At 35.1% G+C, this 26,152-nt stretch overlaps 4 protein-coding genes and 1 pseudogene across 6 annotated transcripts; 1 reads left to right on the top strand and 4 right to left on the bottom strand.

Moving 5' to 3' along the window:
• On the bottom strand, positions 1-1,203 carry LOC120121082 (zinc finger CCCH domain-containing protein 14-like). Its single transcript, XM_039140552.1, has 2 exons — positions 429-1,203; positions 1-357 (listed from the first exon to the last, which is right to left on the bottom strand). Exons 1-2 carry the CDS (start codon positions 1,008-1,010, stop codon positions 70-72), a joined length of 870 nt encoding a protein of 289 aa, XP_038996483.1. The 5' UTR covers positions 1,011-1,203; the 3' UTR covers positions 1-69.
• A 3,544-nt stretch (positions 1,204-4,747) lies between these two features.
• Positions 4,748-9,396, bottom strand: LOC120121052 (lipid phosphate phosphatase 2-like). 3 transcript variants are annotated; one of them, XM_039140528.1, is made up of 8 exons: positions 9,207-9,396; positions 7,667-7,759; positions 6,635-6,748; positions 6,331-6,418; positions 6,108-6,217; positions 5,905-5,995; positions 5,483-5,755; positions 4,748-5,172 (listed from the first exon to the last, which is right to left on the bottom strand). In XM_039140528.1, exons 1-8 carry the CDS (start codon positions 9,264-9,266, stop codon positions 4,961-4,963), a joined length of 1,041 nt encoding a protein of 346 aa, XP_038996459.1. In that variant the 5' UTR covers positions 9,267-9,396; the 3' UTR covers positions 4,748-4,960. The 3 variants fall into 3 exon arrangements, with proteins under 3 accessions (XP_038996459.1, XP_038996457.1, XP_038996458.1); XM_039140526.1 differs by having other exon boundaries at positions 6,527-6,748; positions 9,207-9,392; XM_039140527.1 differs by lacking the exon at positions 7,667-7,759 and having other exon boundaries at positions 6,527-6,748; positions 9,207-9,389.
• A 1,763-nt stretch (positions 9,397-11,159) lies between these two features.
• LOC120121063 lies at positions 11,160-12,455 on the bottom strand. The gene has a single exon (XM_039140537.1). The coding sequence runs from the start codon at positions 12,314-12,316 to the stop codon at positions 11,198-11,200; it is 1,119 nt and encodes a 372-aa protein (XP_038996468.1). The 5' UTR covers positions 12,317-12,455; the 3' UTR covers positions 11,160-11,197.
• A 2,331-nt stretch (positions 12,456-14,786) lies between these two features.
• LOC120120952 lies at positions 14,787-17,638 on the bottom strand (annotated as a pseudogene).
• Positions 17,639-25,144: 7,506 nt separating this feature from the next.
• LOC120121097 lies at positions 25,145-26,063 on the top strand. The gene is made up of 2 exons (XM_039140560.1): positions 25,145-25,188; positions 25,487-26,063. The coding sequence occupies exons 1-2, from the start codon at positions 25,145-25,147 to the stop codon at positions 25,977-25,979; spliced, it is 537 nt and encodes a 178-aa protein (XP_038996491.1). The 3' UTR covers positions 25,980-26,063.
• The last annotated feature ends 89 nt before the right edge of the window (positions 26,064-26,152 follow it).

Genomic DNA, 26,152 nt, shown 5'->3' with positions numbered 1-26,152 from the left:
ACGACAGTATGAAATCCTCCAAGATATTTACGTTAACCTTGTAGTTGAAGAATAAGAATTAGGGCGAAACTAATAGTTGCTCTTGTTCGTAAGAGAATGACGGAAGTGGCACCTATGACCGTACGGACAGGCCTCGCCCGAAAGAACCATCCGGCAAACCTGGGTCTTGTACCTCGGATGCCTGATAACCGGACGTAGCTCGGCGATACCATGGGCAAACTGGCAATGGTCTCCGTAAGGACACGAGCCTATCTCTTGCCATTTGTTGCATATCTCCGTCTTCACCATCCCTTGATTGTATACCTCCACTTCAATTCCCTTCTCCCTTCTTTCCACTAATTCAACACTAACTCGTGGCTGCATATATTCCAAGATTTTAAAGATTTATTTGAGATAAATTCATCCTAGAAAATACAAGAGAGACTCACCGTCACTGAGGGAGTGACGACTCTTTGCCTTGGGTTGACCTGAAGATAACTACGTGACCTGAATGAATCACTCTTCGGAAGTGAACTCTTCTTCAGATCCGGCAGTTTTTCGCATTGAAGGTTTCTGTTATTCATGGAGGCTTGGGACGACAGGTTCAATAACTTGATCAACTCAGTATTGCCCACCTTAAGATCTATGTTCTCTTTACGCAGCTTTTCAAGCTCTCCCATGAGAGCCTCTAGGCGAGAGAAGCAATGGTCGAAGTGGTCACTCAGTTGCTGACACTCGAGGATGAGACGAGCGTGGTTGAGGCGGAGTTCGGTGGCTAAATTGTCCGATGCGAGTTTCAGGTCATCGGAGGATGAGGAAGAGGAAGGGGTGAAGGAAAGGGAGTGAGGGAGAGCAGAATTTGGTGAGAAAATGAAGTTGTACATCGAAGAGAAGTCGGTGGTCAGATCTTGGTCATAATGATATCGAAGAGGAGACGGCGGTCGCGATACGTAGTTTCGGTTCTCTACTGGGGCGGTGGCAACGGCAGAGTTGGTGTTTAGATCGGAAGACGGAGAAGTTGGTTTCTCCATGATGAAGACTTTGAAAAATTGGCTCCCGACAAGGAGGCTTACGAAACCGTTACTGGTCTTAAATAAAGAACTGTCAACTAATTAGCAGTTGGCGTAGAAGGAAGAAAAGGTGAGAAATAATACGGATAAAAATAAAAAGACATATTTATATGGGAATTTTAGAGCAGATGTGAGTGGGGTAAAAGGTGTTAGGTTGGAGGGAATGTTTGGCGTGGCATGAAAGAATGTGAGTTGGAGAAAATATGGTGGCAGGATTTTTCTTTTATTCGATAATTCCTGTATTTTTGTGTCTTCTTAATCCGTACTAACATATTAATATTAAATTTAGCGTTATTGAGAATATATATTTTAAAAAACTTTATAAAATGATTTTAATAACAAATTCTAAAGAGAATTAGGTTAAAATAACATACGCATATATATTATCAATAGGTTAAATTCTTTTAAATAAATATTATCATGTGATTACTCCCGACTGTTCAAATAGACAAATATACATGATGAACAATATTAGATATCATTAATTTTTTATTTATCAAAAGTATCGCTGAATATGAATTAATATGATCAGGGGCGGATGCACTAAGCCTTCGTAGGGTCAAGTGCATCTAATTATTTTTTAAAAAATAATTAAATTTAGTTTGATGTGTTAAATAAAAAAATTTACGTACCCATTATTTTAAAAGAAATTAAAACTTTAGATCTCGTTCTTCGATTTCTAATTTTAGATCCATAATTGAATACGATAAACTTTGGTTTTAAGTTCAACTATATTATAGATTCATCTCATCATCTTTTTATAAAAATTAAAAGTTAAACCCTAAAATTAGTTATACAGGTGAACCCAAAATTAAAAGTTAAACACTAACAATTTATAACAATCTATGTTATATAAACTGAGAGATTCGCGCATATATATATATATATATATATATATATATATATATATATATTCTTAAATTTAATATTTTAATTATTATTAATGAACTTTTCATAAATGAAGTTAAAATAATAGCAAGGGATTAAAACGATGAGAAGTGGCCATATTTTCTAATTCTTAAATTTATAATATGTGTGTTTATCATAATTCTACTATTATTTGAATAAAATTCTTGGCCAACTATACATTAATATCAATTTTCTTTCTAATGTTGTATAATCATTTTGAGTTGCTAGTTTATCTACTAGCTAACATTAGGATGCTTTTCGTGAAGTGATATTTAGGTAAGATTAATAATTATTAAACTTTGTTGCTTCCATTTCACAACTTTAACTAACCATGGACCTCTCCAATCAAATATATGTCGCCTAATATATCTTGTTATATAACCAACAACCACTACTGTTATATTTCCCCATATTTTAATAAATAATATTTTGGGATGAGTTTCTTCTAAACTAATCACAATGACAAGGTAGTAATCACGAGTGTTAATCATCGGTATTAGATTTATTGACCGACTAACTTAGATTGGGGACGTTTCTCTCAACTCAATGATCTTACTTAAAAAAAATTAGTGTCTTATTCTACTAGACCAACTTATTGTTGGTTTTGTTGCATGATTATTATCATATTAATCAATTAATTAATGACAATTGAGGCGTCGGTATCATATGGTGTTGTATTTAATGAAGTGAAAACGATTTTGTTGAGAGAAGACGTTGGTTGGTCAATTCTTGCGTCCATGGCTTCCAACAACAAACCCATATTTTAAGTAGAAAAGGATGCCACGAGAATCATTTTGGGGTTATATTATTCACGATTTAGTAAGAAATGAGTGATTGAAGATTCTAATAAAGTAGGAATGTATGGAGCCAAAATGAAAAGATTCTTGTAGAAATTAGAATGGTGCATGTAATGTTGGCCATTGGGAGTTCAGTTGTCTTAATATCCACCAGATACGGTTCTCAAGTAGCAGATTCCTCCCTTAAATTTATATGTGTTACTAGCGGAGAATATACTGGTTAGTCATCTTGGCTGGTAGAATACAATATTTTTGTTTGGGCGGGTAATTTTTGCAATCGTAGTAGACTCAATTTATCACTTTCGCCTCTATTGATTTCCGCATCAATTTAACCCTTAAAATTGTCTAATTGCTCCATTCTATACTCTACTCCTAACTTAAAACCTTAAATTATAAACCTTAAGTTAGGATTCAGGGTTTTAAGATAGGGATAAGATATAGAATGATGCAATTTCGAGGGCTAAATTGATACGAAAATACGATAAGGACGAAGGAGAAAAGGTGACCCTTAAGCCTTTTTTTTATTAATACGAGGTGATTATAAGATAATATCTATTTGAAAGACTTTTAATCATTTGATAATAACCGTTCGTACACCATTGCAGACGACGTGTTCGAATCCAAGACTTCTAGAAATGATAATCATCCTTTTAACCACTGAGATCGTTTGGTTCGCACTAAATTTCAACAATTTATTTAAAACAATAGGTCATAATAAAAAATATATAACTGTTCACTCTCTTTTTTTATGTCATTTTTCTTCTAATTTATTATATTTTTTCAACATCGATGACAGTATCAATCTTAAACTGATTATAGATCGTTGGTTTTTTCTTTCCTTTCTCTTCTCTTCCCTTTCCTATGATTATAATTATATTATTATTATTTTTGTTTACTTGATTTTTATATGAAAATGGTGGATGATTTTATATGTTCTTGTAGTATATATTTTTTTGTATGTTCTTGTAGTATGTATTTTTTTTTATATATTTATTACTCTATTTGATGTTTATTTAATTATTTTGTTGAACTATTCATACTTTGGTTCCTCATATTGGATATTGATCGATACTTACAAACACAAAAAACATATCACAGTTGAGTTGTATTGTTGACAGTTTGTTTACAAACCATCATTATTATATATACTTTTTTGTTAGTGTTGACGACATTTATTTAGATTTTAATATTTTTTAGTATGATCATTTTTTTCTAATTAGGTAGCTTGTGCACTTTGATGATTTTAGAAAAAAATAAATGAGTTATTTTTAGATTCTTCCTTATAATTTCAAGGTATTTTCATCATAGTTAAAAAGTAGTTTCTCCATAAAAGGAGGATAATCTTGATTATTTGTATAAGTGTGTGTATACAATTAGTGAGAGAGAAATTGAAGTTACGTAGCATAATTTGACTCAATCGTAAATTGAGTTAAAGATGTCACAGCAGACGCTCAAAATTAAAACGTATCAAATTCAAAATTAAATCGAACATTTCATCAACTAATCATTCATCGCATACATAAATCCAAGACCGAGATAATTAACAAAAAGTAAAAAGGGTTTAAATCGAAGTATTAAAGCACAAGGGGAGTAGAGAAAGGAATAAGAACATCCAACTGCCTTGCTTTAGAATATTTGTCCTTAAAAGAGTGAAAAGGCATGTTGGGTTTCTAATAAAGCCATGGTACGGACTTGAATGATTTCTTGAGTTTCTAACTACTGATGCTTCATCTTTCATGATGTGTATCAGCTTGAATGTGACATCAAAATCTGGAGTTTAGCTGTGTTTAGGTTGATGTTGAGATACACCATTGTTTTTAACTGTTTCTGAAGGTTTTGTTGGATTCTTGGGAGTTGGGGGTTTAGGTTCAAGCTGGTAACCCAATTGGGGAATCACAAATAAGGTTCAAACTGGTTAAGAAATTATTGTTATTCATTGAGAATTTTGGTTTGAAACAAAATCGGTCCAGTCAGTTCGATAACAACACAACAGGCATAACGGGGAACTTTTATTTATTTTTAATTTTTTTCACTGTGTTCAGTACTCACATCTAGTCAATCTCTGCTACTTTACCGTTATTAGCTATAAAAAGGTATAGCAGTAGAACCCATAACTACTCACGAGATGAGCCTGTATATACCTATCCAGCTCAGGAGGTGTGCATATATACCTATTCCTCATTTACATACATCAAACTCACCGAGCTAGCTCTTCCCTGATTCCATATCTCCCATCGTTGAATCGGCATCGCGTGCTAAATGCATTCCCATAAATCCATTATCATGACGTCCTTCCTGTTGGTTCGCAATCTGAATCTCCCCTGAAATTGCATTGTGCGGATTCCCAGCATTGGCTGTGTTTGTCGTATTTGCAATTGACTCCTCCAATACTCGAAAATATGCATAAGTCCCCCAACCTTAAACAATTTTCAGCAACAGTTCAGATAAATTTAGATTACTAATATATCTGGGAACAATGCATCAATCATTGATGTCAAGAGTGACACGCCATGTTACACAGAATCAGGTGAGTATCAGATATCGGTTCGCATCTAACACGGGTAAGCTCAACTTTTTAATACTTTTCCTGGTACTTATATATTGAAGAACTCAGGGTCTGAGACTCACAAGGCAATGTGTTCCCCTTTTACTCCTAAAGGAGATGGTACAACCATTGTAGAATCAACTTTATAATAAGGAAGAAAAGAAAAGAGTTTGGGAGCGTACCATTGGCATCATATGGTGGTGGGAAGAACTGCAAATAGCAAAATGTAGACACTACGAGCCCTACAAAGGATAATCTTAAGAAGGTAAATAGAGCAGGTCGTGAATGAAAACAACTCCTTAGTATGAGCAATACTGACCTAAGAGACCCCACAAGCGATGCAACCAATAAAGGGAGAAAAACAACGCATAGTTTTGCAACATGTCCTCTGCGGTCAAATACTTTGATTTTTCCAGACAAGTAAAGTGAAAGAAAACCCAACCCAGCAAAGGACCCTACAAAATGAATCCAAAAATCCTCCAGAGATTACAGAGTGAAAATGACTAGACGAAGAATTGAAGAGTATTATAAGTTTATAACAATCTGAAAATATTCATTATCTCAACAAATATGAACATTAATCAACAGTATAAGAGGAACTTACAAGAGGTGTGCCCACTTGGAAAGCTTTTATGCCCTTCCTTAATGACATTTTTATTGCCATGACATATGACATTTCCCCATTTATCATAAGCCTGTGAAGCAACTAAGTTGAGTTTCTTTCAATAAACATTGACGTTACAAAAAAGTCAAGGTAGTAGTAGTGAAAATTTATATTCCCAGAATGGCAGGTCTAGAGAGGCATACATCCTTTCCATCTGGAAAACAGCGCCAAAAGAAGTCTGGCCGAGGCCTTCCAACAGCATTTTTTATCGAATCAGTAAGAACAGCCGTCACTAGAACGGAGAATAAGAGGCCTGCATTAGCAAACTAATTTTAGTAATCACTTTAAAGTTATGATACTCCTTTTAAACCACGCTGAAGAAAATTTTGTTGATAAAACAGAGAAATATCCAAATGTTACACTTACCTAGTACAGCATGATGAAGATCATAAACATCCCTCCTACGGATGTACACAATGAGAAAAATCAGCATTGGCAACAGCATTGCATACATCTAAATATCGGGGGCAAGTAAGGAAAAGAGTGAGTGAGAAGGGGGAAGGGGGGTAACTTATACAGAAAATAAGGACTTCAATCTAAAAGCAAGACAAACAAAAATTACCGGCACAGCCCAAACAGGAACCGTATTACTTTTAAAGGGGTATCTAAGATCTTCCATCATATCCTTCCCAACAAAGCGATAAAATGGATGAATAATATAAAGGATAACCTCTATCACCCCAAGCAACAGAAGAATAAGCCAATCATGCATGTGTGTCCTTGCAACGGCGAGGCCATGGGACCTTATAGTATGTGAACCAAGATGGATTTCTTGCATTTTGTACTGTTTAACAAACATGAATAGAGCACTGTCAGACTATGTATTGTAGGTTCTGATGCACAATATGGAAATTGGCTACAATCGACGCATGATGCAAAATCCCCCAGTAAACATGAAAAATAACAAAACTTAAATTCCACTAGAAATAATGAATGCCGATTTAAAGCTGGGAAGATGAACTCCTGAGATAAGAACATGATTAGCTCAGATAACCAACCAATTTGAATTTGACATTACTAGTTTTAGCCAAGGATTGATAGGCGATACATTTTTCTCAAGGGATAATACAGAAGAAGCATAAGCAACAAAAAAGTTCTTGACATCTTTATATGCTTCATCATAGAAATTTCACAGGAATACGACCTTAGCTTGATAACTTCCGGTTTATACACTGCACCCCATTCTCAAGAAAAGGGTTGATGAAAAGCATGTCAAGGAAAGTCGGTTGAACATTTCAATTCCAGCATACAAGATGAAGACAAAAATCAACACATCAGGCCATTGCCATCTCAATATTCACAACTACTTCAGTTCAAAAAAGTTCTTGACATCTTTATATGCTTCATCATAGAAATTTCACAGGAATACGACCTTAGCTTGATAACTTCCGGTTTATACACTGCACCCCATTCTCAAGAAAAGGGTTGATGAAAAGCATGTCAAGGAAAGTCGGTTGAACATTTCAATTCCAGCATACAAGATGAAGACAAAAATCAACACATCAGGCCATTGCCATCTCAATATTCACAACTACATTCAGTTCAAACAAAGATGCCTAATTGTCATAACTCTCTTCTGGAAGGGACATTTACAGCCAGTATACACCTATAACCTATTAGATCTGCTTGCTTGAATATTCTAATATGTTAAGGTCAAAGAAAAATCACATTTATCCAAATGTAAAAGAAAAAAAAGTGATACCTCTTCCTTCCTCTGTTCTATCAATGGAAGATCAAGGGATGACAAACAATTACCAGCACTTGCAGAATTCTCCACCCTCTTGCTTGATAAATCCTAGCCAACAAACCATCCAGTCTTCAGGGATGAAATATGAACCACCCTCCCCACCCAACCCCCTCCAACCCCAAACACACAAGATACCCTGCCCCTTTACACCTTGAATTAGGAAAGGTGGTGTTCGGGTTTATATTTCCTGTTTCTAACTTTTCAATGATTCTTGAGCCTAAGAGAAGATAGTATGAAATTTTTAAAGAACACTTTTTCTTATAACCCAGAATTCAATCCAGGGATAGAAAAATCAATAAGTAAACATCAAGCGGTAAATATTACATTTATTCAGATTTTATCTCTTTAGTTGGCAAGCAAAAACCTATAAAAATAATAAATTTATGTTTGAGGCACTAGAATAGCAGCCATCAACACGATAGATGAAAAATATAAAGAATGGGGACTATTTTAACTCAACCCAATAGTCCAACCATACTTTCCCATTCCCTAATTAACACAGAAAGCATAAAACTCATGAGATGGATGGCTTCTACGTATGAAAGACGATATCGAAATTCCCAATTCAATATGGCTTGAACATACCATGAAACAATCAATAACAAAATTCTCATAGTAAATAACCAGCTAAACCATCACTTATCCTAGGATCTCCGGCATACATAGACACAAAGTAATATGTCAGCATCAAAGACGATTCTAATTTTTCAAAAAAGGTCACGTCCAACCTTTAGTCAATCTTAAGAGAAGATCTTAGAAATGATTGATATTGATATGCATTTCAACCAAAGAATTCTTCAGTCTTAGCTGAACAGAGAAAACTAACTGAAATTTGAATGCAAAAAAACAAAAAACTTACTGCCAAGAATTGAATAATTAACCTCAACCATCAATTTCTGTCAACAAAACAAAAGCCCAAAACCCATATAATGCTCCATCAAATTATCAGAATCTAACAACTGATAACCTTTGCGAAAGACGGTGAAAATTAGGTCAGGATTCAGAAATTATGACGAAGTTATTGTAAGTTATAATTAAATTCCAATTTCATTCCAAAAACTTAGTGCGGTGAAACTTATGGTAATAGGTACTAAAACTTGTATGAATTAGAAAATCACCGTTCTTTAGTTTCAGAAGGTATAATATAACACTTCGAACATGATGAAATACTCTCACAAACAGTTCGAACACAGTCCAGATTCCAAGGTTTAGATGCCAATAAGAGAAACTAGAAAACATAACATAATCACTCACAAATCACAATGATTCATAAGGACTAATGTTCTGCAAATCTAAAGGCATAAACCAATTATATAGGAAAAATGGAAATACGAGGAAACAACCAGATCAAGCAGAAACAGTAGACTAAGAACATGATAGCTGTGAAAAAAGGGGGAAACCCATTGAATGAACATTATCAGCTATATACAAAGTAATATATTTATCACGACCATAAGATGAAAATTTCAAGTCAACGATTATAAATTCCACTAACCTGAAAAATACTCCTGAAATTCTTAAACCATAAAAGAAAAGCCGAGTTCCAGGAAGCCATGGGACATAAACTAACCACAAACACACAGAAAAGATACAGAAAATAACTGGGTTTTGGACAGTAACATCAAAAATATATCCAAAAAATGCCAAAGAACCCAAAAAACAAAAGTCAAGAAGGTGAAAAGGACCCGAGTGTTTGTGCAGTTCACACACCCAAGTAGACACAAAAGCAAAATATCTTCATCCTCAATTATTCTGATTGAAAAGGGGCAGAGTGGCGGTAAAAAAGTGAACTAGTCATGACAAAAGTGACTGAAATACAAGGAAAGAGATTACCTCAGAGCTTTTGGGGTTTTGAAAATAAAGCGAGATGTTCCAGCCGGCGGCGACCTATTAAAGTACTTGTTTTTCTCATGAAGTAAACTAAAAGGAATATATATGAAATAAACAGTATTGTTTTTTTTATTTAATCAGAGTGAATTATTTATCTTAATGAGATAAAATTGGATAGTTGGTAAGATTTTAATCTTGATTTTTGCTAATAAATATACAACTACCTAAATCAGTTATGTTCACAAATAAAAAAAATGATAGGTATATCATTAAACTATACTTAAGAAACTGTTTTGTTCGTTAATTTTTTTTAAGTCGTAAGATAATCATTGAAATTATAAAATTATTATAAAATAATCATTAAATTTTATTAGTTTATTACAAATTAGGGTAAATTACACGTTTAGTACTTAAACTATTAATTTTTATCCATTTTAATGCATAAACTTTCATTTTTTTCAAAATCATACTTAAAGTTTAGTTTTTGTTTCATTTTAGTACCTCGTTCAAAATTTAATATTAAGTTTTGTTTTTAAAAAGTGCAAATTTAGGTACTAAAACAGACAAAAATTGATAGTTTAAGTGCTACAGCTTTAAGTTTTTTAACGGCGTGGTACTAAAAGGAAATGAAAAATAAACGTTAGGTGTGATTTTGAAAAAATTAAAAATTTAGGTACTAAGATTGACCAAAACTGATAGTTTAAGTACTAAATGAATAATTTATTAAATTTTATTAAATTTTTATTAATAATCATTAGAAATGTTATAATTTTACACTCATCATAACAAAAAATAATGAGTATTTTATAACAATTTGATAAAATTAATAATATTTCATAACTTTTAAAATTTTAATAATCAAAATGACTATTTAGATATATTTAATAACTGTTAGTGTATTTTATTTAATGAAAACCAATATTTAAAAGTATATGAGGAATTTAGTATCGATACCCCTACCTTGGTATTGATACTTCTCCCTCGTAATATTGGTACTAGTCTGGGTACCGATCCCAAAATTACTCACTAGAATGTGACCACGTCCTTGCGACGCCAAACCACTTTGAGATAGAGATCCTCATTTCTAACTATCTCCTTAATTATTGCCATACACCCATCTTAACATCCGTGTCTCGGTTACACTCGTATATGTCGCTTCTTGTTACCCCAATATCCTGTACCATATAGCAAAGTAGGTCCCTCAAAATTTTCCTATAGCTCTTTACCTTAAAACTCATAGGTAGATTTCGATTACACAAAACTCTTGTCACAATTCTACATCACTCTCTATCTTTCTGAATTATATTGCCCCTAGGTACTTGAACCACTCGGCTACTAGTAATGCTTCACCTACTGTAATCATGTCTTCATCACTAATCCTTCTTTACATAAATGCACAAACACTATATAAGCCAATGTCGATCTACTCGGTCGCTGCTACTATAAAAAATGTATCCAAGATGGTACAACCATCAAGTTTGGACAAAACAAAATTAGAGGTGAATCGTACAAAGTGTATTAATCAATCTATAGTATATAAACAAATGTATATTCGGTTTTCAAAAATATGAAAGGAAAAGAATTTTTGCCATACAAAAAGCTTACTTGTGTGTTAATCCAAAGCAGGGGAGAAAACCTGGGAAATCATAGGTATAATCAAAGCCTCTGATGAGATTCAATAAGCAATGTATTTAGCATTATCTGAACGGTAGCTTCATAGATAGCTCCATCATAATGCATACCATCGGATGTACAACGCGGACCACAATTCCAAGTCAATGACTGGGAATCCAGCAAATGCAGAGGGCCGCCGGTTTGGCGTAATAGCTTACTATCGCCGAGTGCTCGATCGTAAGCATGCCACACTGCATCGCTCATCTTCTCCCTCTTCTCCTCTGTATTCAACATCCCATTGATCAGCACCGGCATGCCGAGCCAAAACAAATGGGAGGATGACTTGATGGGGACTGAACCAACTACTGGTTCATTCATGGGCAACTCAGTCGACAATGGCAACAAAGAAACTACTTTACTTTTCAACATCCGCAAGGCAAACTCATAATCTGATGTATTGTTGAAATGAAGCATGTCCCAAAGACCAGCCCCCATGACCATAACATCAGGGCAGCTCTTTTGGGTTTTGTAATCAGTGATCAAATCGGTCAAATTCACAACGTAAGGCGCCCAAACGAAATCCATTTTCATACCGATTTCGTCAACTAAAATGCTGTAATCACTACGCCTCTTGAACAAATCGGCTCTGACCGAATCCATGCGTTGGAATTCGGACCCAAAAACCAGACTCAACAAAGAGAGGGCGAACAATCGAGCTTGCGAATCACCGGCGACGATCACCCAGGATCCGTTTAACAAATCGGAAGCATCGGATCTAGACAATTTCTGAAAGTCGCAAGCTTTGAGCTTGTGGGAACCGGACCAGTCCCAGCGCTTATCGTACAAATCGAGATCGTCGGTGGCGTTGATGTGAAAACGGGAAGAAGCGTTTTTGGGGTTGACTTGCCAAGAAATGTCGTTGACCAAATTGGTGCACGAAGTGCGGGGATCGAAGACTACGACGGAAGAAACGGAGTTGACGAATTCGGGGAGCGAAGGGAAATAGGGAGTCAAATGGACGCAAATGGCTAGAGAAATGAAAAGGGCGCCGCTGAAAAAGAGCACCTTGTTTCGGCTCAAATGCCAACCGGCCATTCCCATCGGGATTAAAACCACCACGCACGCCGCCGCTGCTCCCAATTGCACCGCTCCTAACATCATAAACACTATCAACTTTTCATCCTTTTCCGTTTGCTCTCTTCAATCACAGATCTGGGAATTTCTCCAAACTACAGAAACATTTTCTGTGATTTTTTTTCTTTATTTACATTTCCCCTTCATTACCCTGGCATCAAAGACAACAACCTGAAAGGAATTGTACAACCGTAGCTCGAGATATTATTATTATTATCATCATAATACATTGATTTGTTGTTTGGGCAAATTAGGCGGATGATCCCCTATGTTTAGGGTCTGTCCGATTTTGATCACCAATTTTAAAAATTCAGAGAAAATTGTCTCTAACATTATCCATCCATTCGATTTTAATCCGTCAGCCATTAATTTTCGTTAACCCCTTTTATTTAAGTCTCTAACATGGCTTAGGAACTGAAATCGAACGAGATTTAATTACTGAGAGACTAATATCGAATGAATCGATAATATTAAAGACTAAAATCGAACTAATCTATAACTTTAAGTATCACTCTCCCTTAATTTTTAAATTAATGATTAAAGTTCATCATTACCGAAAACATAAGGGGAATATTTGCATAGCTTACCCTTGTTGTTTTAATACTTTATCTTGTTGGATAATGTTCTCCCACCGCCGTTTAAGAAAATCAAAGTAAGTCGTTAGAGATGATATCATGAATTTCCATTTAATGCAATTATATAAATTTATTTAAATTTAATTGAAAATATAAATTAACAATTGTTTAATCTATTAACAAAATGTTTAAACCTTTAATCTATTAATACAATACTTGAATTCTTAACAGAAACAAATGATCTTATCTTGATAATATGAAATAGTTATTTTTATCTTTAAATTAGTACTTTTAAATAGAACTATTTTAATCAACTTTATTAATTTAGAACATGGAAATTAGCTTTCAAAGATTTTAATATTTTAAAATATTTTATTATTTATCTCTTACCACTTGAGCCATAACCATATTTGGTTTTAAATAATAAAAATGTTCTTCAAAAAATAATATACAATTATATAACAAAATTAATCTTCAAATGGTTTTGAATAAATTATATATCACTGAATTCTCTATATACTATTAAATGAATTAGAGTTCAATTAATTTATGATATCAATTTAATTAAAATTTTACGCAACATAAATATTTTAAATGTTTTGAAAATGAAAAGTATATGGTATAAAAACATGCTAAACAAAATCTTTAAATATAAAAAAGTGTGTGTGATGAGAAAATATATTAAAAATATTTAAATAAAGGGAAAATTAAACTTGAGTCTCAAAGATCCAATTATATATTCATTATCGCTTTAAAGCTAAGATTTCGTAATCCTTAAGTGTCAAGATATCATTGGATAAGAAACATTCAAACCCTAAATATAAGATTAGAGTTTATGTACATGTTCTAAGCTTTGATTTTGGTTTATTGATTTATATTTTTGTTTTGGTTAAACTATATCGTTTTTTTACTGATTTTTTTTTATTTCACTCAATATGTTTTAAATTTTCCAATTTATTCAGTTAACTTTCAAATGTTTTGGTTACTCTAAATTTTTTTTATTATTATTTTGGTATGCCATAAATTTTTATTATTATTATTGAATATAAGAATAATTTAAAATAAAAATAGAAGATGGTCGTCCACTGTTCACGGGCATTGGACGCCGCCATCGATGTCGTAGATGGTGGTCGTTCGGTCCTAGATTTCATCAATCACTTTTTCTCAACCTCCTAAGTCTAAATTCGACCTTCATTTTGTCGGAACATGCTCCAAATTCGATCAAAAGTGAGAAAACTAAAACATCAACCATCGTTCTTAGATGGTGATTGCTCGGTCTCAGATTTCATGAGTCACTTCACCTTGATCCCCTGAGATGAAAAATAAGAAAATCGAAATGTTTCAATTGAGATTCACGGGTTTTGGGATATTTTTCGATGAAATGACCATCAAAATTCAAGCTCGGCATGTCAAAGCGAGTCTCTCTGTACAATTTGAGATCAAACGATAATTGGTTCTGAGAACGGTGGTCAATGATGGAGAAGTGAAAATATTATTTTATTATTTATTTTAAATTATTTTTATATTTTAATAATAAAAAATGCCACATCATACTAAAATAATAATAAAATAATTTGTAGTGACCAAAACAAGAACAATTCGAAAGTTCAGTGAGTAAATTAAAAAAATTGAAAGTATAATAATTGAAATAAGAGAGAAAGTAAAGTGCTCATTGTTAATCAGTCGCCAGCACAATACGCGGACACAAGACTGCAAAATGAAGACATTTGTTATTGTTCTTAAAGCATCGCATTAACAGAAGTTCTTCCTAAACTGTGTATCCCAATAACAAGAAGGGAATGAGTGAAGTGAGAAATACAAGTTTTTGTTGGCATCAAGTAAGGTTTAGATGATCCATATTTCATACAACGCGGCAATAACACCCCAAGCTTGCATGCATGAGTTTCCGGTCTGCATTTTCATAATCATTGTATAATCTTTTGATAAACTAACTATTCAACTTGGTTCCGATCAAGCAAGAGAGGGAGACCATCCCATTTCCTACTCACACTTGATAGAACGGTAGACGTGTCGGACAAAGAGCAGAGATGCACGGAAGCCAGTGGCCCCAAGCATGAGGAAGAAGCCATAGCAAATGCAAGCCATATAACCAAAGAAGAATGAGGTTTGCATGAAGCCTGACATGTCTGACCGGGCTACGTAGTAATACAAACAGTATGCGTATATGAACAACCCGGTAGACTCACCACAAAGGAAGGACCTGATAGACCAAATAAAATATCAGTTAAGATCGGCTGATTACCCCCACAAGACGCACTCGAGATGGTATCTGAATGTTGGTTAGTCATAAAATGATTCATATAAACAATTCCACAAATGATCCAAGATAGACAGAAAACTGGGTCAGGTTTCTCATATTTTGGCTATGAAACAATACAAATTGAGATTGTGATTCTGAATTCTGGAGGAGAGAACTATTACAACATATGATATCGGAAATCCATCTATATAACAAGAAGTTATGCAAAGTCAAAGATTGCCATGCCACACCATGCAACAAACAACAAACATACATACAGATAGTAAACTACAAGAATAATATGAGAAAAGTTAAAATATTCGTCAAGCAGCACTGGGTCTATATGTCAACACATGTTTTCTGTGAGATCTTATGAATGCATGCATTTATGCATATCAGAAGGCTAAAAACAACATACCTCCACCACCATTCATGGTCTTCAGCAGCAAGTTGAAAGTAAGTCAAAGCCACGGTAATAAATGCAGTGACAATCAAAAGAATGATAAAGATAATAAACAGGATGCTGTATATGGTGTAGATCCTATGTCCCCACACACTGGCAAATATGTAGTAAAGTTCAATATAGATCGCACTGAATGGCAAGAACCCTGCCATTGCAATTTGTGGAAGAGTTTTTCGGTACCAAGGTAATGGTGGGATCTCTCTAGGATATTTTGTAGTGCGACAAGGGGCTTGAAACTCTTCCTTCCTATTCTTCCCAGCAATACCTCCTATTACTAACAAAGGTGATGTGACTAGAGCCCATATGAGAAGAATCAGCACAATGGTTCTAAACGGCAATGCTGCCGTGGCTTTATAAGCAATTGCGACGGTATTCAGAAAACAAAATGTGACAAAAAGAGGCCCGCAAAACAAGCTTCCAGTCAGTAATAAGTTTCTCACCTGTCATGAAGAAGGGTACGAACAGTCATCAGAAATGACCGAAAAGAAATTCAAATTTTTGCAACACGTTTTCACATAGAGGAAACAGTGAGAGAGACCAGTACTACACACCCAATTTGTTCCTTCTAGCTGACTGTAGAAAGACGCTGCAGTGTAGCCAGCAATTCCAGATGTAAGGGCATAAATGACCACCAGAGCAGTGAAAAGAGCTCCTCGGTTATATGGATAAAAGGCCCCAACTAAAGCAAGGATAAAAATGAAAATTGTACTGGAAAAGGAAGCAAATGAATAACAGTCAACAGATTGCTCGGAAACAAAAAGACAAGTAGCTTCGGTGGATGATACTCACAGAGTAAAGAGCTGGGTGCCGCAACCAAGAGCTGCCGCAAACATAGACTTGTTCTTGGGGAACCTGAACACATCACCATGAATATACTTCCACCCAGACTCCTCCTGGTCATCCGCAGATTCGTCATCATGTGCATACCTATTTAAAAACAAAACCAAGTATACTTAAGAATTAGATATGGATTATCATGCATCAAATACAGATGGAAATGAATCGTACTTGACGAAATCGTTCTTAAGAACTCGCATAAGATGGTGGCCAGGAAACCAGTCAATAACAAAACGGTGACACATGAATTGATGATGGAGAACCAGTGGATTTCGAGATGGCGTGGCAAGGAAGAAGACAGCGAGTACTTGTCCATTCTATTCTCGAAAGGAGTGTTGGTTTCCTTCCATTTAACGGTGTACATGAAATCTACATCAATCGGTTCATCTTCCGTTAGGTCCACAAGTGCGTTGGGATCAGATCGAACAGTAACCTCAATGACACGATCCTTGTTGTAATGGATCTAAAAAATGAGATGCTTAAAGAGATGATATTTGTAGTCGGATGGGTCGGCCTTGCCTTCCTTATCAACTTTCCCTAAGAAACCCCAAATGGGAAGGTCGTCGTAGTACATTTGGAAGTAATAGTCTTTTGAGATGGCAGCTCGAAACTTGGCGACTTCTTTCTTAGTAAGCTTCCTTTTGCAGGCAATCTCAGCCTCTTTCTCGGTCAAAAACACGAGTTTGTAAGGGGCACTCACTAGGCGATCGCCATTCAAGACTTCACCCAAAGCTTCCTTCTTCTCCTTCACGGGTGCTGAAAGTGCAGAGCAAACCCTCAAATTACTCAATTTAGAACTCTCAAAAAACAGATTTAAAACTAAAAAATAGAAATAGACGCGAAATGAGATCAAACCTGAGGAACAGAACGGGAAATCGAAATAACGGTAGGTCTCACTGTGAATCAAAGCAAAAGTCAGATTGAAAGCTAAAAATTGAGAGTTGATTTGAGTTGAGATGGAAAAGCAAGATGGATGAATACCTCGGATTGTGGTAGGGACCCACTTTATTAGCATAGAGAGGAACATCATCTCCAGCTTTATAACGATGATCGGAAGAACTGGATCTGACCTGCGGTACGGCGCAAAAGGTGACAACGGCCATGGCAACCAAACAGGCCGTTATTCTCTCCATCTTCCTCAGCAGTGAAAAAGGAGTGAGAGGGAAAAGAAACCCTTTTTAATCTATTATATAGAGAGAAAGAGAGAGGAGAGGTTTATTTAGTAGCAGCTAGTGTCTGTAGTAAAAGTAAAAGAGTAAAGAGTGAGAAGCACTCCACGGTCGGCACCTTCCGTGGCTAACCGAACCAACGATATTGACCGCCCAACCGGTTGTTGTTCGGAATTTAGACACATTTCTTCTACCGCCTGGGAATTAATTAAAGGTTTAATACCTAAATAAGTGCCCAAACTATATCTTTTGTGTCAAATAAGTGCATACATTTTTTTGTCATCGGGGTGCCTAACGTTACAAACGTTAACACTTTAGGTGTCCAAACCGTCAACGGCGTTAATTCTTCTCGTTAAATATATTTTGAATTTTTTTAAAATATATTAAAAATATTATTATATTTATAAGAAAATCCTAACTTTTCTTATACTATAAAAACAATCCCAAAATCCCAAATCCTAATCTTAATCAACCGTCGTCCCCCTCTCCGGCCATGACCATCGTCGTCGACGTATTCCTTGCCATCATCCTAGTTATATGTCGTCGTAGTTGTTGCCGATTCACCATTGGAATCGTGTGAGATAGTGATTTTCATCCTAGAGTTCGCGGGACTTAAAAAGTCAATTTTTCGTTGATCGGTTGTTAACCGGTCATGATTTCATTGGGGTTTTGGTCGCCGGGGGAAGGGCGGTCGAGTGGAGCTTCTTGTGACAACAAAGGGTGGCGGTCGGCGTGACTTTAAGGGTTGAAATGGAGGTTTTTAAAGTTTAAGGGTTATGTGTTTTTGTAAATATATAATTTTTTTTTATTTTATATAAAAAATTTAAAATTATCTGTTTGTGAGACGTGTCACTTAACAAGAAAAACTAACGCCGTTGATGGTCCGGACACCTAAAATGCTATGTTTGTAACATTAGACACTCGGATAGACAAAAAAATATAGGCACTTATTTGACATAAAAGGTATAACTTGGGCACTTATTTGGGCATTAAGCCATTAATCAATCGCCGCGCCAATTGAATCAATCTCACGGTACTTCCGTTTGTCTGTTAAAACACTATAATCTAGTAAATATGTTTTTTTATATTTTTAAATGAAATAATTAAAAATACTATTTAATGATTGAATAAGAAGATTATGTAATGTATTTATATGTAAACCATGGCCTTTATTGTTAAATACTTTTTACAAATATATTTTTATATAAGTGATAATAATAATTGGAGAATTAAATAAATTATGATTTCAAGGATTACATCTTAAATTTTGTTTAAGAATCAGAATTTAACTACGTTGATGTAACCAAATTCGACGAATATTTTCAATTGTAGGCTTCATAACGTAACCTTTTGAATTTATTTACGTTTTCAAATTCCAATAAATTAAAATAAAATCATTAATGGTGTTCAATAAATTAAAAGAAACGATATCGTTAGTGACCAATTTATGACTTTTCAAACATCAGTGGTGAAAACGAATATTTATCCAAACAATAGTGACCATTTGAGTAGTTTACACAAAAATTTATTACCACTCCATCAATAATTATTTAACGGTTTTATAAATATGTTTTTACATAACATATATATTTTTTTCATCCTTTATAAAATATAACAATAATATAGCACTGATCACGTGAAGCTCTTTCTAGTTCCTGGCTAAAAGCTAATCATCCATCCATTTAAATTCTAGGGGATGAGAAATACAAACACCATTCACCCGTAAAATGAACCGAACATCGACTATATCGCTGCTGACTGCCGAAACTCAAAACACATTTTCTCATGCTGAATGAGTGTGGAGTGGGGTTTTACGTTCACCGAAGCGTTTCAGTCCGAAACTTTGTTCAGCTCCTGGTAGCGAAGAACATGCTGAGCAGAAGAATAAGATGCCAGTCATGGTGAACGAGGGCTTTGCCAGGTCCATGCTTTTCTTGGTACCCTGATTCACATGGAAACATCGACTTAAATGTACTACTCCAGAAAATTAAAGCTGCCTAATAAAATGCCTACCATGATTTTCGCTACGAAGAATTTCAAGCTTCAGGTCCAGACAGTTTGAGATAGCAATTACGAGGACACGAAACACCATAATTACTTATACCTATTGAAGTGGTATAAAAATTGCTAACCATGCCACAAAAGAGACATCACTTCAAGCAATAGCGGCAGAAAACATTGTAGATACATTCTAAAGAAAAACTACTTTAATGTGCACTAGGAAGAATATCAACTTTGGCACTGAAACATTGTATCCCATTCATTCCAAATTTGAGGGCACAGAACAGCATGAAATCTAAATGCCAAAAGAAGAAAAATACAGCAACAAATGTGAATCAGGGCATCCAAACTAGCACACAAAAACTCAATCACTCACATTGCTTAGCAAACTTGGCTGGTAAAATGAATATTGGTCACAGCAGAGTAAAAAAAACCTAATCCAAATCCCCTTTATAGGCTGTGCCAAATTTTGTTTTCCAATCTCGCACAAACTAGTCTTCCATCATAATTCTTTTCTACTGATTTTTGCCTCTGCGACACTGAAGGACACCCCACACGTTGGGTAGAAAATAATGGCAATGATTTACCCAAACATGCTGTATGCATAAATGTTGAAATTTCATTTGGGTTATCATCTAAAATAACCCTCGGCAACTCTATAGGACTGAAATTCATTTAGGGACGTAGGTTCCGGCAAAATTTATAAGAATGAAACAAAGTAAAAACTAAAAATAGATTCTGAGAAAGATATACCTGTAGCTACAAGAGCAGCTATAATTGCTGAAATTGTTGCAGTAGAAATAACAAAAGCAGCAACTGACAAGGCCCCAATGTAAATAACCGTTACACAGGCAAAGAAAATAACCAAGAAGCCTCCTGCAGCAGACAGAGCGATGAGGAAAGAGATGATGATAGTATTGACAGTTGCAGCTAGAAAGAAAAGCATAAAAACAAGCAATCCTATTAAGGTAAGAAATGTAATGGTCCCAACCTGCAGAAGAATTGGTAAAAGAACAGTTTATAAAGAATGTAAATTAAGGGCGCTCTCGGACAAGAGGTAAGAGAAGCAATCCAGGATATTCAATCAAAGTAAATGTCACTTATTTATCATAACTAGATATCAATTTAAGCTGCAAGAAAGAAGACCAGCTCGGTGTAGAAGAGGCGCATAAAGAAGTTAGAAGGCCATACATAGAAAATTATAAAGTCCAAAAGGCACAAAAGCAATTTGAAACTCATATCACAATATGCAACTCAGCTATGAAAAAATATGCAAAAAAATCATGATTTTAAGTTTTCCAAGTCAATTAGTAAAATCTAACCAAAGGAAAGGCTTATTAGGGCAAGATACTTGGCAGGGAGGTATGTGTTACTTTATCCAATTTATAAAGAAGAAAAATGCATGTAAGGAGCATTAAGTTTTAGTGTAAGCATCCAAAAGTCTGATGTAAGAAGGAAGAAACCAGTAGCAAAATTTCATCTCATTGAATTTTCAAGCACTAACAGAGATTTGACTTTACGTTTATTTTTTTAATTTAATTAATAAATTTTATATATTGGATTTTTTGTCATTCCGCCGTTAATTATTTAACGATGTTATGACATGATAACTTATACTAAGACGATTTAATTTTGGATATTTAAAAAGATAAATTTAGATTAAAATGAAGTTGTTTTATTTAAATAAAAAATTATATTTCTTTTATTTTTTCATTTTCTCCTCTCTTTTTTTCTTCTTCCTTCTAATTTCACTTCTCTCTATTTTCAGTTCTCAACATGAAAGAACCCAGATCTCGATCATCACGTCGATCGTCGTTATAACCACCGTCCGACACCATCATTGTTCTAACAGTTCAAGTATAAACGAACAATAGTGCACAAGATTTACCGAATAAAGTTATCTGCAAGGTACAAACGTTCAGGAAGCCCCAATAGGATTGAGCGAGGAATGTGTAAGATCAACATATTTCTTCTATTTGTTGTCAGACTCATTTCTAAGATCCAAACTGATCTAGACAGATTTTGTCCCAACTTTTCTATAGAGAGAAGGCTTATTTGATTTATCAGAGTTAAAAGAGTTAGAGCTTGAAATCCAGTTAAATTTTTCATTACCATCAAAACCGTGAAATTCAACTTTTTTTAAACCCTCAATGACCATGAAAGACAATTCAAAGGTTGAAGACAACTACTCAGGGAATTAAAACTTGAAAAAACAATTCATCGTTTCCTGGACTTCCTCGAAGTGTCATTTCTTCCATCTTTTTTATTTTCATTCTCTACACATCTTACACAGTATACTTCTTGAATACTCAAAACAAAGAATCAATCATCATCTAAGTTGTTCATGTTAATGGCGGAGAAATTGTTTTATCCATAGTTTCATTATCTGTTTCATTTTTCAAACCGAACTCCTCAAATAAAATGTCATGTCATTTCTTATTTTATATTATTAAATTGTATATATCGTGCCAGCTTATAATATTAAAATACGCTGCATAATCAAATTGTTAATGAGAAAAGGATCGAGGGTTTAAAAACTTTAATGTATAATGTCTAATGATTAATTTGAAAACATTGAAAGTAAAATGATTGAAATATGAGAGATGGTAAAATTCAGTTGTCAAACGTGTAATTGACCCTAATTTAATTTGTTACAATGGTTTCCTTTTAAGTCAACACGTTTGTTGTCTGTATGTCATGCGAGTTTGCCTTTTTTTATTTTTTGTTTCACATTATTTTACTTTTAATAACATCAAGGAGGTGGATGAATTTGAAAAAAAAAATAATAGTTAAATGGTTATCATTGACTCAATGTACTGCGTATAATTCATGATTGCTTCTTCCACTTTTACTTTTGATGCACTGCTCTCTATGCTCCTTCATGTTTATGAATGTTCCAATGTTTCATATATTAATGAATTGGAAGTCTCTCACGCTTATTTATGTTTATGAAAGAAGTTTCAATGTTTCATATATTCACTAACTTTATTCATTCGATAATCTCTTTTGAATTTGTATGTTGAATTGAGTACAAACATTGCCAAAAACAAATCTAAAATATTTGATTTCTTCTCTATTTTTATGCCATTTTCCAGTTTGACATAAACTTTTCTATACAATAATTGAAAAAAGATGAGTAGAAAAGGACTACCAAGAAGGGATCACCTTTCTTTTCTCCGTGGACAGATTGGAGCCAATATGCTTCGCATTGCTAGGGTTGCAATGCTTAATTCCATTCAACATAGGAAGACAAATATTTCTGATGCAATTGCTGAGCTTGACAAGGCAAAAGGTCTTTTAAACAATGCAATAAGGTTGGTGCTGTTTCATTACATCTAGGTTCCTAATTGAACTCTTGCATGCAGTGTGTAGCAATAAACTACAGTCTTCACTTTACAAAGTATATATTCTTAAATGCTGTATAAGTCCTGTTGCTGACCAGTGTAGAGGTGGCCTTTTAATGTGCTGACTCAAAGGCATACATGTCCTTTGCTACCACTAGTTTCTTTAAAGATATTCTTTCTTCTAGGTAGAGGCACCCAGTTTGCAAATTAGACCATTGAATATCCCGATGCTCGACTCTTCTGTGAGAAAACTACTTGACAAATTTAAGCACAAAATGATTTTAGTAATTGACAACTTGGTATGGTGACACTTGGAACTGCATGGATCAAATCATTCACCAAACTAAAATTGAATTTTAGTCAATTAGGCCTGCATTTTTTCCTCGTGTTAATTACCAGCAAAAGAAAAAGGGGGGCCTACGACCTATCTTTTTCCACTTTTCACCCTTCAATTTAGTTGATGATGATGGACATAGGTTAAATTGCAATTTATCATAGATCTGTACAAATATGTCTTAGTCATTTCTCTTTACGTGATAGGATAGCATGGCAAGTTGTTGACAAATTGAAAACACAAAGCAAGAAGCAAGGTTATGGAGTTTCTGGAGAAACTGGGCATGAAGGCCATGTAGCATTGAACATACTGGTTAGTTCCTTGTGAATACTAGATTATGTGTCAGCTTCTTTTATATAGATGTTTTAAGATTCTACTCGAAAAATGAGGATGAAGGGAATATGATAATAAAATGATATTGTTTCATGAGCTTGGATCCTTAGATTGATAATGGCCAGAATGAGACGACTATATTTCCCAACCATTGTCTTTTGTTTATTCTTCTGCTCTTATATTTATTTCTGCTTCATTACCAAGACCTGATAAAAGAAGGAATGTTTTATTGACCATTGCATTCATATTTTTGTTATGGGCTACCATTAACAAAGTTTATTTTAATTTCTTGCCTTGTCCTAGAAACTAATGAACCGGTGATCCCCTTTCCCCACCATTCTCTCTCTTTCTCTCCTGTGCTTAGTCTCATGTGAAAATTGATTTTAATAAAAAGAAGCGAAGTTTGAGAACCTAACTGCTTAGTTTTCAGCTTTGGGTGCCAAATAGAAACCTTGATTGTTGTGGTTCTGGTTCAAATGTGTAGGTATCACATTAATATCAGAAGATAGTTTTCTAATTGGTGTCTGTTCAATTTGCATGGCCCCAGGCCTTACTAATGATAAATTGATAATAACCCTTCTTCTAAACCCTTTTAGTTACTAAAATTCCCAAGTCTCACTTATAGTTTGGGCCTTACATATGATATTCTCAGTTGAAAACAAATACCATCATGCTTGTCCTACGATCTTTTGGTATTTTTTTTCTTTTTCAAGTTCAATAATGTACATCAAATGTGTTTTTCTTCACCTAAAGTAATCTTGTTTGATGATAGAAACACGCTCCGAGATAATGTTCTGCTCATTTGGCTCTTGATGGTGTGACATAATAGGTGGTTTAGGCTTTATGCATATCAAACTGCCCTTTAAACATTGTACTAATAATTAACTATGATTCCATTGGGATACAGGAAAAGTCATCTACTATTGAAGCCAAAAATGCAAATTTTGAATGCATTTCTGCCCACAAAGAGGTACATGTTTGGATTAAAATCTTGATGAACTCGTTGGAATAGAAAGCTTAAATCGGGAATCACATTGTTGTTGCAAGAACGTCAATTGTTTTTAATCTGCTCAATGCAGTTGGTAACCGGAAAGTTAATCACTGATTCCGTGGAAGCAAAGACCGAGTATCTCTCTTAAGTGAAGCACCTGTCAAGTTTGTTAGAAGCTGAAGGCGCAACGCAATACAGAGAAACAACATTGCAGGAGCTGAAAGATGAAGTCAGGCGAGTCGAGCATGATATTTCTCGGCCGAGGAGGCGTAAAAGCTAAGGCAGGCCACCCTCAGAGATATGCAGAGGTGGGATATCGGAATTTCTTGTCTTTTCATTTCTTTGCATTGCAGTGCATACGCGAGGCCAAGTTTCGAGCGGGATATGAAGAATAGTTGGAAGAGATTCCAGGGACACAGTTAAAAGAGTAAATGGGACTTAAACTGATTATAAATAATAGTTTTAAGTATAATAAGTAATTTAGATATTTAACTTGAAAAATATAATTGAAGTAGTTGTTGTTCGTACAATCCCTACTGATAATAATAATGGGAAATGTGGAAGGGGTATGCATCTACGGGGGGGGGGGGGGGAGGAACAAGTGACCATACGCATACATAACTAACAAGAGACAATGTCTGGTTCCAAATTGAAAAGCAAATGTCATCGTCTCAACGTCCCATTTATGACCGTGAAAATTAGTTCCAAGGACATACATGGACTACTACCCTTACCTTTCAACCCCTTCCTTTCCATTTCTCATTTAATGCCCCCCCCCCCCCCCAAATTCAATTCTAACAACGAAGCAATCCCAACCCCTTCTGTTTCCTTAAACCAAAAACAGGAACACTATCAAATCACAAAAACCACATCATGGCCAAAGCTTGCTCCAACGACGATTTGGACCTTGTGAAAGCAGCTGCATGGGCATGGCACCAGCGCGGCTCAAGCTCCGAAGCCAAGCCCATGCCGATCCCAGTATCCGATGCAAAACGATCGGAACGAGCTCCGGGGCCTTCGCGCTACAAGTTGGAAGCCATGAGAAACAACAATAACAACAGCGTGGAGATGAAGGGATCGGATTCGGTCCCCATACATACTTCTCTCCTCGATCCATACGAGATCGAAATCATTTCGAAGAGACTCGATCAGCTTATCGAGTTGAGTGGGATCAAATTTTACCATGAGCTATTGAAGATCGATGCAGATGTTAATGATAACCACCCCAACAAAAAGAGCAGCAGTACCAAGTGGAGAGGGTTTCTTCGAAGGCGTGTAGTGGTATGTGGCAGAAACCATGATGTGGAGGAAACTGCCCTTAGAACCAAAAACCATGCGGCGGCGGCGAACTGCAGCAGGGCAGGAGCAGCCGACGCTTGGTGAATATGCAACCATCGGAGAGTTGGGTGGTTTTGGTCGTTGTCTACTCTCTTACGTATTAAATGTCAAATAAATTGGCATTTCATTCATTCAAACACTGCCATCAAACTTGTGTTAGTCATTGTTTCCTTTTCTCATTTGATCATTCAAAAAGGAAAGCTGTTAGGCGGTCCTGA

Source organism: Hibiscus syriacus, unplaced genomic scaffold (genome assembly GCF_006381635.1).
Source record: "Hibiscus syriacus cultivar Baekdansim isolate YM2019G1 unplaced genomic scaffold, ASM638163v2 tig00110356_pilon, whole genome shotgun sequence".
NCBI lineage: Eukaryota > Viridiplantae > Streptophyta > Magnoliopsida > Malvales > Malvaceae > Hibiscus > Hibiscus syriacus.
This window is presented reverse-complemented; position numbering and strand designations above follow the sequence as displayed.

Excerpts from the sequence above, each read along its gene's own strand:
- LOC120121082 (XM_039140552.1), bottom strand. The coding sequence starts at position 1,010 with ATGGAGAAACCAACTTCTCCGTCTTCCGATCTAAACACCAACTCTGCC. Across the intron at positions 358-428 it reads TCGTCACTCCCTCAGTGACG|CCACGAGTTAGTGTTGAATT; the intron begins GTGAGTCTCTCT and ends GAATATATGCAG.
- LOC120121052 (XM_039140526.1), bottom strand. The coding sequence starts at position 9,266 with ATGGCTTCCTGGAACTCGGCTTTTCTTTTATGGTTTAAGAATTTCAGG. Across the intron at positions 6,218-6,330 it reads TCTTCATCATGCTGTACTAG|GCCTCTTATTCTCCGTTCTA; the intron begins GTAAGTGTAACA and ends TTGCTAATGCAG. Across the intron at positions 5,756-5,904 it reads TCCAAGTGGGCACACCTCTT|GGTCCTTTGCTGGGTTGGGT; the intron begins GTAAGTTCCTCT and ends TTCATTTTGTAG.
- LOC120121097 (XM_039140560.1), top strand. The coding sequence starts at position 25,145 with ATGGGAAATGTGGAAGGGGTATGCATCTACGGGGGGGGGGGGGG. Across the intron at positions 25,189-25,486 it reads ATCTACGGGGGGGGGGGGGG|CAACGACGATTTGGACCTTG; the intron begins GAGGAACAAGTG and ends CAAAGCTTGCTC.
- LOC120121063 (XM_039140537.1), bottom strand. The coding sequence starts at position 12,316 with ATGATGTTAGGAGCGGTGCAATTGGGAGCAGCGGCGGCGTGCGTGGTG.